The 13029-nt window shown below is 42.9% G+C and overlaps 1 protein-coding gene across 7 annotated transcripts in view; it reads left to right on the plus strand.

Moving 5' to 3' along the window:
* The first annotated feature begins 1050 nt into the window (after positions 1-1050).
* fli1 (Fli-1 proto-oncogene, ETS transcription factor) overlaps positions 1051-13029 on the plus strand; it is a 32252-nt gene continuing 20273 nt past the window's right edge. For 2 of the 7 annotated variants that reach the window (XM_070905556.1, XM_070905557.1), the window contains exons 1-3: positions 1051-1157; positions 2983-3067; positions 12558-12769. In XM_070905556.1, coding sequence (XP_070761657.1) covers positions 3029-3067; positions 12558-12769 — 251 coding nt within the window. In that variant the 5' untranslated portion in view covers positions 1051-1157; positions 2983-3028. Of the gene's footprint in view, positions 1158-2982; positions 3095-7267; positions 7388-7840; positions 7953-10020; positions 10031-12557; positions 12770-13029 lie in introns of those variants that run through there. The other 5 variants (XM_070905561.1, XM_070905558.1, XM_070905560.1 and 2 more) reach the window with 4 other exon arrangements.

Consider the following 13029-nt stretch of genomic DNA (forward strand, 5'->3'; position numbering starts at 1 on the left):
AAACTGCAGCAACATCTCACACTCATCTTTGGCATGTCTTACAGGCTCTCCGATGCAAACAGTTACAGGCGACTTCTCTGTTTCACTTTGGTTGCTCCGCGTGAAATAGCGACCTTGATGGGGCTATAAAATGCTATGGTTGGGCGACTTTCCTAACCGTGAATTGCCCCACATCCTTTGGGGGACTCTTGGTCGAAGATGAGGGCAGCAGTGTGAAGGAAATGAAGTTAGTGAAGTGAGTGGGGTCAACTGTGCAGGAAAAGGCAAAGCCGCTGCAGAGGAACTCGTGCTGCTGGTGTATTCCTGCGGGAACTGTCAGCATGAAGACAGACAGGAACATGAATGAATATCTGCGCAGAAACTCGCTGCTGATGACTTTTTATTCAAATGTACTGATCCGGTTTAAAGCCAATATAAATGCATATCATTAATGTATTCATCATCAGCCTAACTGAAGGGAATGTTGGTTTATTTTGCAGAGTGGCGATGTGAACATCAAGTCTTTTCTCTAAACGTGCAGCTGGATCCTTGTGAATTATGTTTTATTGGTTCGGTCAGATAAAATCCTCTCTAGTTGTAATGGAGCCTAAATCCACCCATGAACACGCTTTGTCCACCTCTTAATTCGCAGAGGGGAAGTTTTACAGGTGGGAGAACATACAATGACTGTTTCTTGGAAGGAAAATGCTGTTTTTGCAATGATGTCTGTGGTGCTTTTGAAGTCCTGTGACAGCAGTTTGCCCACATGCACCGCTGCTGCTCCGATGTTCGCAGTGTTGTGTATGAACGTAATCACAAATAAACAACCACTGAAACATCTAAACAACAAAACAAAAAAACACATGTTTTATTTTTTTATCCGAAGCAGATTTATGGCGCTCTTTCTCTCCCTGCTTTTCCTCTTATTTCATGGTTCAGTGGCCTCACACTGCAGTCAAGGGGAGGTTTTTCTCTCGCTGCTCATTGGTCGCGGCTTTCCCATCTCAGCAACATTTCCATTCATACACCCGGCGCTCCTTTTCAGCCCCTTTCAAAATAACTCACTGTCATCAGCATTGGAAAGCGGCTTTTGCCTGGACGGGACTAATTGTTTAAAATTGGCGGAGGAGTGATTAGATCGAAAAACAGACCAAACGACCGACACGAAAAAACGACAGGTGAGTGAGAGAGAAAACAACCAAAACCGATTCGCCGTGGCTGAAGTCCTGCTCAGGCAAACTCTGCGGCGAAGGTGTGCATGCAGGAGGACGATCAATCATTCCCACTTGTTTTATTCGCTATTATTGATGCCCAGGCGCAGGAAGAAGCGGTAGACTGCGCGTCAATCGATCAAAAACGAGAGTTGACGCTGCGGAGTGAGTCAACTGTGAAATGAAATCTTCACCTTTGAGTTAATGTTTGTGTCTTAGAGCATCAGACTTGTTATTCAGAGTTTGACCGTATACATAGGCTGCTTAAATATGAGTTTTACAATCGAAAAAGACCGAACTTTTGTCAGCTCGCTTCTTCCCGAAGTATACATGGGAGTATAATGGGATGCGTATTAGCTGGAAATCAGTCGGCTCTCGTTTATGATGGATAACAGCAAGGTAAGATGCTTAAAATGTAACACTAGAGGGGTCCCGGCCCACGGGGCTGTCTGGGAGGGAGGTTCACGCCGTTATTCACCAGTCCTCCTCTGCCTAATTGGCTGCAGATGCGGTATCCTATGCTCTTTTTACCGAGGAGAAATTGGATGCATTTGGGGAACTTTATGAGGCGAGCAGTGCGTTTGCCTGCAGGAGCCGAGAAGACAAAAAAAAACAACAACATTGGTTCACGTTAAAGTATTTAAACCGTGCCACGTCCATATATAACCCCTCCTTCCTTGGCTAATTTATCACGGGGCAGGAATTCAATGAGCAAAAAAAACTTCAGCAGAAACGTGAAATTGAGCTGTAAAAAAGAGAAATTGCGGCGCTATTAAAGCACTGATCGCGTGGAGGAAGGTGTAAGTCTCCCCTCTGTTTTCTGGTTGAATGTCCGTGTCAGGTATTGGCCTGAGATCACAAGGGCCCGTGATCTGCATCCAGTAGCCTACTTCTATTCGTGCTAAAATGCAGGTATTGTATATTTCTAACCCCGGCAGGTCGGAGCACGCACGCCACCGAGCAGAAGAATGAAGTCCCCATGGTCTCATTAAGATATGTTGAACTTTAACGGTGCGTCCTGAATGCCAATATAGAGGCCCATATACGTTCATTTGCTCGATCACGCAGTCTATATAACAGCCATTTGTGAAGGTATGTGCCACTGCCTTCCTAATAATTGCACGGGGAGGGAAGGGGCTAAAGACACCGTCCTCTAAGTGCCCTTTCACCCTAGACTTTGTAAGCTGCACTTATTAAAGCGAAAAGTGCTTCAATATGTGGTAAGCTTTAGGGGAAAACGTGATGGGGGTTGGGATGGGGCCCTCGTCTTCTTGCTGCCCTGCTCCTATTGGAGTAATTCATCCATGTTAGCAGTAGGTTAGCGGTGTAATTCCCATCTGTTGGTGTTGTTAATGTACGGACAGCGGTAATTAAAACCTCTGACCACTCCAGAGAAAAACGAAGCCTCTATGAATGAATCAAGGGATCATGTGTGCAGCCAGACAGACACGCAGGGGGCCATTAAGCAAATTTGACTTTCCCTTTATTTTGGTGGAAGTGGTATCTTCCATGTGTGCCCTTTATGTGGAAGTCCACAAAACCCGCGCTGCTGTGTGAATGTTTGCTGTGCAGCGCGTCGCTGTCATGTCGAGTGGAAGTGATGTCTTGATGACACCAAGGAAATCAATCCCCCCCCCCTCTGTGACGCTTGAAATATTACAAACATTTCAGATGCGAAAATAACACAAAGCATCAGGTTGAAATCGAAATAATACTAATAATAATAATAATAATAATAATAATAATAATAATAATGAGTCATTAATACTTTTCTGTCTTTTTCTCTTCGCAGGGCCCATTGGACACAGAGCACCCTTGGGCCTGTCTGTCAAGTAGACATGTTTCAAACTGTCCCTGACACGTCGTCTTACGTCAAGGTAAGACACCACCGTCTCTTCGATCAGGTAATGTTGGAGGGACAAACTGGGGTCCTTTCATTTTTCTTTTACTTAGGCTGTGAAGTTCGCACCCCCCCCCCCCCCCCCATATTTTACACTAAGTGTTAAAACAAGCAGTAAGCCAGAAACTGAGTCTTATAGTAGTAGTAATTATTTGCATTAGAAACAAGTAGAATTAACTGTTACAGTGCATTTTTGCTGATTTAATATGAGTGGAATAATAAAAGACTTGTTAGAAATATTCTGGCAAAATTATGGCTCATGATTGACGTCATATCTCTCTCTCTCTCTCTCTCTCCTGAGAACGTAAATAAAGAAAACAGCGCACATCTGGTTTTCACATAAAAACCTGCGTCGCGTCTCATGTGGCGCAGCGTGAATACCTGCGACTGCTACATATCTGAGGCACTGAAACCGTGAACTGTTTCTTTTTATATAAAACCGTAAATGTCCATATGATGATGATGATGATGTTCCACGTGCACTCCGCTCGCAGTTGTGTCAGTTCGTTTTGGAGGCTGCGTGACGTTTGCTCACATCTATCATAATAATCTGCCCAGGGTGACTGCTCGGATTGTGCCTCATTAGAATGAGTCATTGTGCAGAGGCGAGCTATGGTAATATCTTCATAATCAAGGTATTTTTCCAAGGGCGACTTGTTAATGTTTTGAAGACTTATTCCCCCTTTGAATAAGGGCTCTTTTCATCCAGCCAAGGCGTTTGTGCCACTGCAGAGAGACTCAGCGTTTCAGGGCTCAGAACAATTCCTGATTTGTTGTGAGAGAGTTGAATAGCGTGGAATGTTTTAGGGGGAAATCCACTTTTAAATGAGTCTTTCTGCTCCCTAAAATAGTCAGTGAGACTTGAGTTTTACAGTGCATGTATCTCATCTCTGTGAGTTGCTGTGGAAATGCAGCCTAGATTGTTTATGTTTGTTCTGATTCCAATAATGATATATATTTTTTTTTTATCCTGCCCAGATTCAGGGTTAGCGTGTGTGTGCGTTTTTGCATGCAAGTGCTTCACTCACTGGCTCACTCACAGTCAGGGAGATATTGGTCAGAATGTGGCACGCCTCAATACAAAATTTAAAGAAATATTCCTCATTCAAGCGAATCCGCGGCCCAGCATTTGGTTTTGTTTGGTTAAGGCCAGGCGAGACTGGAACTCTCCAATAAAAATAAATCTCAAATTAATTATGGCCTAGAGCGAGGGGCCAGACAGTTCGTGCTTATGTGTGCTGCAGACTCCACTTTTTGCCCTCAGTATTTTGACTCGGGCTGTCTTTTAGCCCGAGAGAAGGAATGATGTGAATACAAGTCTGCAGTCTGATAAACAGCAAATGTAGCAGGCCCATATTGACTGGGACTATTTCTTGTTTGGAATAACAATCCCCCGAAAGGTTTCTCACAACATTCAGTGCTGGATGATTTATATTAATTATATTTTAGATTTCCCACCTCAGTGCTGATAATATGAGGGACCCACGAACAAGCTTGAATTCTAAACTACAGTATATATAAAAAAAAAAAATTATGCAAAGCACAAGAAAAGAAAAAAGATAATTTGCTGGGGTCAATTCCACATGCATGTTGGAAACAAGTGCCTGTACCTTTGCATGAAGCAGAACCTACTCAACACACTGTTAATAAAATATGTGCTTGATTAAAGAAACCTCTTTCGGTTTATTTCCCCCTTTATATCTCCCTTTTGACTGATTGTTTTCACAGACAAATAAAGGCCTTTAATACTCACTTTCTCTCAGGTAAGACTCTCCATTCACTAAATCTAGGTAGACCTTCATATAAGCTAAAAAAGAAAGGACAGGCCTAACAATTTAAAGACTGCTGAACATAAACTCTGCATAGTGTCCGCCCACCTCTGGCTGGTTGCCCCTGCAGCGGAGAGACAGAGGAGCTACTGGCTCGTGGTGTAAGGAAGAAATGTCTGGCTGTCTAGTTCCAGCGTCAAGCCAGATGTTCTGTGGTTCGCTGTGTAAACCAACTTGCATCTGTTTATTGGCCTTCCAAAATGTTTGTTACCACTGTATTCATTATGGTCTTGGTGGGTCCTGGACCCCCAGTGTTCCTGATAAGCTCTGGGATGGCAGGTATTTTAGAGCAGAGATGGGGTGATCTTGTCTGAGGCAAGCTGTTGGCCAGATGCTGTTGGATTTGAAAATCAGACTTCTCAGGAAAACATGAGGGTTTTGTGTCATTTGAAAAGCGTCCTTGTTTCATAACACTGCATTTCTGCAATTATTTACACAACCTAAACTGACTTTGGACACTGCAGTGGAGAGGATGGTTATTAATGGAAACTGATGATATAAATCTAAAGAAGCACATCACAGTATAAAACTAAATGAACGAAATGTGTTTCTGTTACTGGTCATAAAGCCCTGTATGGTGAATCACCAGCTCCAGACCTTAAGCACCTCTTTAATTTACCACTTTATCACTAGTCTCCCTACAATAAAATGCAAATATTAAAACCCTGGAATGTATAGAAAAACAACCCCCCAAAAAAAGAAACCAAACCAGTCACTGAAGAGTTAAACAAGGTGTCTCCCTTAATTACACGAGTCTGAACTGGCCTCAGGCAGGAGAAGCCTTGACCCTTAGCAGGATCCAGATGTGGTAGTCCCAAGGGTGGGGGCCCTCAGCCCCACCAGACCCCCAAGTCTAGAGCAGACAGGCCGGCCCTGCTGTCAGTCGCTGCGGCGGCGCAGTCTCTGTTTGGCCGCTCCTCGAGGCAGAAGCCCAACACTGCAAAAAATATCACCATCATTTCAGCTTAATTGTATTACATTGTTAAACATTATTAAAAAGAACCGGCAGTGTAGAATGGGCTAATGAGTTACATTCACTTTTGTCCAAAGTCAAGTTTTTCCTATCAAATGTGATTTTCTTGTTACTGGTGGCTCGATATTGTTCCAAGGTATAGACTAAAGAAGCGTGTTTAAAACCCCCTGAAACGGTTAAAAGAGTACAATCTGCCTTAAAGTTACCCCCTTGTTGGATTTATGTGTGTTTCATTTGCATTCAGAAAAACAAATATCACTGAAAAGCTGAATGTGGACATAATGGACGTTTCTTGCAGTGTTGCTGGTCTGGTCACGTTCAGAGCTGGCCCCGTGTCTAGCATCTGCACTAAAATTATGCCTGAATTGATGAGGGCAATTTCATAGGGCAGACGAAAAGGGAAAAAAATACCTATGTGGGGGTGGGGATTGTGATTAGGGGATTTCTTTTTTTTTTTTTTGCTCAGGCCTTTAGGGAGAAACTCAGTATCAAACTCAGTAATATTTATAATAATAATAATAATAATCTACATGTGAGTCCTCTTTTAAAGTGTGCTTTTGTTGAAGCAGGCTGCATTTCATCCACTCGGTCCTGTGCTGAACAGCAGACGCACACGTGTAGAGCAGACCCTCAGACTGTAGTGCGGTTAGCTGCTGAATGCTTGGATTTTATTAATGGTGTCTCAGGAAAACTTCACAGAAGCTTCACGGAGAGCTGTAACAAAAGAAAACAAAAAAAAAAGACCAGGTTGTAACAACTGCTGCCATATAGGTGTTCAGGTTTCTCTCCAGTTTTGATTTAGAGCTCCATCAGCAGCACGTCTGAGAGAAACATCTGTCGGCATTCAGAGATAAACTTTATTTAATGTAGCTATCACTTTCACTGTGAAATATAGAATAAAACAGAGGACGGGCTGATTTACTGAGGGATGGAGGCATGGCCAGATGCAAGTCTGAGGTGTAGGCGTGAACCAAAAGCGCTCTAAAACATGGGATCACATAACTTAGAGTGTCCTGCGACAATAAACCTCGGTCCCGAAAACCTCAGTGAAATGTGTGCAGAAATAATTCATAAGCCGGACAAATAGTAAACCCTTCCACACCATCTGTGACATTACTGGGAAAGCAAACCACACAACACTATTCTACAGCAGGCAATGGCTGTGCACAACGCAGGCAGTCATCCTGTAAATATTTCCGAGCAGAAAAACATAACAGCGGAGCGAACACTCAATTGTTTTCCCTGCTTATCTCTCTGGGACAGTATCCTGCTTTTTTGAAGGCAGGGCTTTCGGTGACACACAGCTTCCTTCTCAACCTTCTCAACAGTGGTGACTTCACTTCCCAAATTTAGAGGAAAGAAAAAACGCAATCCGGTAAAAGTGTCTCTTTCTCTCCGCCACATACCGGGGGCTGGAATTAATTCAGGAGCGTGTCATGTTTGGGATATTGTCGGGGTCCGCTGAAAATTGCGCAAAATGGACGGAACTATTAAGGTAAGGGTGGAGAACGGGGTGTATGAGTTTGTGGGAGACTGCTTTTTCGGAGTTGCGCCTCCTTTTTTTAAGCAATGGGTTGAAATGCCCCTCTGTGTCGGTCTGTGAGCTGGGACCTCCAATCTGACGACGATGAGCGGCTTTTTTCTCTCTGTCTGAAAGCGGTAACGAGATTTACTTCTTTTCCCTTCTTTCTTTGAAATTACCCACTTTCCGTTTTCAATAAGCTGCCTGTTTGTGAGGATTCGCTGCGGTGTGGATTCTATGCTAAATCAGAACCACTCTTTGGATTTTTGGGGGACCGAGCGCACAATTACGCACGTCTGGAAAGGCTAAAAGGAGTGGCTATTTGTTTCAGACAACACGCGGTAGACTGTACTTTCACATAGGGATAAGTAATCCACGAGTTCAACGGTTTGGTTTAGTCTGGGCAGCGGGGATTGAGCAATAGCCATGACTGGATGTACCGCTGGATACGATGTGTCGAGCTGCGCAACAGCGGTGTGGCACATCGCCCGGCTCGGTCCGAAGATCCTGTCGTGGGTCAAAAAACTGTGATGGTTTGGTATTTACACAAGAAATAATCTTTCTCTCTTTGTTGCTGTTGGTTGTTGTAACTTCTCTCCCTCCGTCGCACAGAGAGTTTTGTCAAAGTGTAAGCAAAGCTGTCATTTGGTAACTTCATGCGGTAACCGCTCAGTTTGCAACACTTAAAAACCACAAGGCTTCACAATGATACCTTGGCTTTCTCCTTTTATAGTTACTCAACTATTTTGAAACGGTATGTCGGTAGTCAGGAGCGCTGGTCTACATTAACATTGGCTACTGGCCCCCGACAGTCAAATTCCAGATGCATTATGGCTGCAGCCACCAGATGTTGAATGGCAAGTCCCGCTTAGTTCACCCTGAGATGCGTCCCGTCTGTGTCCTCCGGTTAACAAGTGGAAGCTCAGAAGAATGCAGCGTCTGCATTTGCTCTGATTGTTGCTGAAAAGTTAGGCGACTTGTTTTGTTTTGGGGAAATTTAAAGTAGCGGGTTTGCGGCGGCTGGGTGTGGTGTGAGTTTTGGAAGAGTGTAAACGTTGGCCAGACAAAAATGTCAGGCTGCATATAGTCACTTAAATCCCGCCATTCACCGCTCACAGCGCTGTGATTGCTTTATCATGTATCGGGGATGAATGCCATGTTGCAGGAGGACATTCGCGCCTCAGCCTGGATGTTTGTAACAAAGCAAGAGGCTGTGACCATTAATGTAATCATAATTGAATCCACGGGTATAAATGACGGGCTGCTACCTGCATTCATGCCCGCTAAAAGAAAGGAAGGGCTCTCTAGCCATGAGAGCTTCCTGTTCTACACAATCTTTTCCTGACAGGTTTCCTCTTCCTCCTTAAACAAAAGGCAGGAATGCCCCCCCTTGGGTGGCTCCTGCTAGATGGCTGTGTGTGAACGCCAAACAATCACACGTGTAGTCTGGATGTGGAGCTATTGCATATATCCAGTCTGCTCCAGACGCGTCGTGACGCATTTGGGGAGATGGACGTGGCTGATGTAAACAGAGCAGAGGTGGCTCCCAGCAGGTGTCACACTCACACAATGCTGCCCGCAGTTTAACAGCTGAGCCATGATTTGTTTGATGTTTTTTTTTTCTCCCTTTGTCTGTGGCACAGCAGAAAGATAAATTACAAAAACAGAATTCAGATTTATGTTTTCAGAAAAATGTTTTAAGGACTCGGCCGACATTTTCTTTGACTCACAAACTGTTGAAGGTTTTTAGTGATTATGTTCAGATTTGGTCCTCTGGGTGAATTAGTCTAAATTGTTTTAAGAGTGGCACATTAGGATTGGACAGTTATCGGTGGGCGTTGTGAGACAGACAGAAAACTGAGTGTAACCGCCTGCAGCTCCCACTGGCAGTATGTGTGTGTTCCCTGAAGATACTGGAAAGAAAACATAGGCACTGGTCTGGCACTGGTCTGTCATCCTTTCAGCGTCTCTTCATGAGAGTGATGTGCTCCTATTTTTAAAAACCCTTTGCAATCTTGATAGGCACCCACCACTTGCCAGTCATGGTTTCAATTGTGCAGGCTGATATGTCACTGTACATGTAACGTCCAACAGTCCCGATAGTTGACTTAGCCCTTATCGGGCTGTAATGAGACATTCCCTCACTCTTCTACACTTTATCATCCACAGACTAGCTGGTGTGCTCTGCTCAGATAGGGAGTCCTGCTGCCAGGGTTAGGACTATGATGGATCCACAGATGAAATCACTGGAAAATCTAATTCTGGCGAGATGGTTAAATGCTCTGGAGAGGTTCAGCTTTTTTATCCACCCATTAAGCTGAAGAGTAGTATTTTATTAATGTTGTAGTTTATACAAGTGTTTGTTTTGTATTTGATATGTGGCATAGGCCTCGCTGTTTCTAACTGTGAAGAAATACATACATATATACAATACATTTCTCTTTGGTTTGAGTTTGACCAGTCAATCCACCACATTGTTAAAACAGAATGCAGGTGCCGCCTATTCCAGGGTGTTTACAAAACATGATTTAAACTCATGTGTAGCTGTCCCATTTTGTAAATCTTTGCATACATACTTTCTATTTTACTTGTGTGAACACAGCCAGTAATGGATGTGTTGCATTACAACAGAGGGCACTGTGGTGCAAATACAAATTTAAACCTAGTTCCAATGCAAAGGTCGCCATAACTTGAGATAAATATCACAGAGCGAAGGCTTCACCTGTCACTTTCTTTTAGTAGATCACTTTTTGTACCTGCGATGGTTTCAAATATTAATTAAAATGATTTCAACTTTAGTAATTAGAAAATCACAGATGGCTGTTAATCAACATCAAAGTATGTTGTCCACATATTAGATCACGTTTTGCCATAGATATGATCTTTTTGATAATAAAATACAATAATCTGCTTAACAATTTAGTCTTGCTGATGTTTGTTGTTTGAGAACTCAGATTTACTCAAAACATGCAGCATTGTGTCTTTTCTTTACATATGTAAGTTCAAAGTAAAATCACAGTAATTTTGTTTGTGTTTATAATATATAAAGTAGCTCTAAGTGCCATAAAAGACACCCAGGTTATTATTATTGTGGTTAAAGGAAAAACATTAGCATGTTATATTGCCAAAGTGTCAAAATGGAATTGGTAAGACAGCATCCCTGCCATTTAAAGTCACTGTAGTGTTTTGGTGTGTACCACATACATATTATAGCCATCCTCTAGTTGTGCCAATGAAAACATTTTCCACAAAAAGAGACATTCGTCATTAATATAGGGATAAGTGAAAACGTTCTACTTGCATGAAATGTCTTCGAGGGGAATGACACTGAAGTTATGTGAGATCATGTGGATTTTTCTTTCATAAAAGTAACATTTTAGAGAATGCAAAGGGCTACACGTTGGAAATACTGATCAATGAATATCAAGTAGCATTTTCCCCCTGAAGCAGATATGTGGCATTTTGGAATGAAATAATTCAGTCCTCGGGAATTAGACACGTCTCGGTCTAAGCTGTGCCATCAGATCCTATCAGATCCAGATGTGCATCAGACCCGAGCTTAATCCTCAGCAGAAGCATGTGACTGTGATGATTTCACTTGATTTTCTGACTTATTGTTCTTTGTATTTGTTTGTTTGATTGTTTTTAACAATGATGGATGGAGCAATTGCAACAAAGGCCGACTCATCTCTGTGCCAGCTAAAAGTTGTCTGGCACAGGTCTGAGATGGTGACATTGCCCGACTCTGTTCACTGTCAAAATACTAAACCGTGACATCTGTATGTTAAAATGTAACCCATGAAGTGTATAATCCATGCCTCACTTCCAAGACATTACACGAGGAGCATGTTGGAAACCACGTAATATCTTGGCCGGCACTGAGTTTCTGCGTTTGTTTTCTTTAATAAACTTACATTGCTCCAGCTGAGCCACAGCAGAGGGGTCAGTGTAGCCGTGACCCCCCCTCCTGCTTCTGTTGAGTCTTCAGCTGTGGAGGGAAGCCCAACGCTCAGACGAGACAGACACATTAGGACATGACGGGGGATTTTTGGGTCCAGTGAAGTTAAGAAGACACTGATAATGGGCGAGAGAAAATGATTACACATCCAGGAAACGGGGGAAATTTATTTTAAATAAACAGTAAACTTGAGAATTTAAGAAGCCATTTTTTGTTTTGTCTGTTAAAAAATGGGTCATTACTGGTAAAACAGCTGTATGTATTGACCGATAATGTCAGTAAACCAGTATGGTGGTAGCGCCCAAGCTTACAACTCTGTCTTACTCCACTGTGGGCATGATTGAAGTCATCCTAACATCAACAGGAAGCTACAGTTGCTACGTGGGCTGTATACACAAACTACTTAGGATGCCAGACTGCGATATGACCTATAACTGCACATAATTGCTGTAAACAAAAATGCACAAGAGATTGAAAATTTGACATCACAACTTTCAGGGGAGTGTCAAATGAGAGACTCGAGTTGTGTCTGCTCATGTTTGAGTGTATTCTTATCATTCTTATCACATGACTGTCTTCCCACTGGAAGCAGCTTGACACTTTGGGAAATACCCCTTTTCGCTTTTTAGATGATTAATACCACTGTCACATCCATCTGTTAAATATGAAACTACGGTCAGGAGACGGTTAGCTTAGCTTAGCATAAAGAAGAAGGAAAGAAGGGGAAAACAGCTAGCCTAGCCCTGTCTAAAAGTAAAATAAGCCGCCGGCCAGCACCTTTTACTTTTTAATTAACACATCATATCTCATTTCTTTAATACATACAAAAAAAAGTGCAAAGTTACGTGCCAGGCAAGCAGCAGAGGAATTCACTGTGCCCATCCAAAAAACAGCACAAGGTTAGCCCTAACCCAGTGTTGTAAATGAAAGAGCCACAATGTGTTAATGAGTGAGCTTTAGAGGTGTTGGTAGGTGTATTTTGTTACAGCTCTGCTATCGATCTTCTCATCTTACTCTGTACAAGTAAACAAATGAGCATATTTCACACAACTTTTGAAGTTTCTTTAAAGTGTACATAGGTTAGGATGGGCGTGTATGGCCTAAATGGAATTTGCTCACATACTAGCACTTGTGAGCTATTGAGTCAGGAAAGACATACCAAGTATTTGTTCCTTCCACCTACAGGAGGCGCTATCAGTGGTGAGTGAAGACCAGTCCTTATTTGAGCCTCCGTACGCTGCTGCTGCCCCTCTCCCCAAGACAGACATGACTGCATCTGGCACACAGGACTACGGCCAGACCCACAAAATCAACCCCTTACCCCCACAGCAGGAGTGGATCAACCAGCCAGTGCGGGTCAACGTCAAGAGAGAATATGAGCACATGAATGGATCCAGGTATGGCATGACAGCCACTTCCTGTGTCTCACATTCTTCAGTGTTCAGTGAGATCGGAGTTTATATCTGTTTTTATTAGACATATTAGACATTTGGTGTTCATCAGCTGCCGCTATACACATTGTCATTTGTCAATTCAACAGGCCATTTATTTACCACAACTAACTTTTACTTTTTGCTTCTAATCTTCGATATACTTGGCCCTGGCCAGCGTAGGGCTTAAATATCCCATGCCAAAGTCAATGACTGGAAAAGAAAAA

The sequence above is a fragment of the Enoplosus armatus genome, chromosome 5 (assembly GCF_043641665.1).
Source record: "Enoplosus armatus isolate fEnoArm2 chromosome 5, fEnoArm2.hap1, whole genome shotgun sequence".
NCBI lineage: Eukaryota > Metazoa > Chordata > Actinopteri > Centrarchiformes > Enoplosidae > Enoplosus > Enoplosus armatus.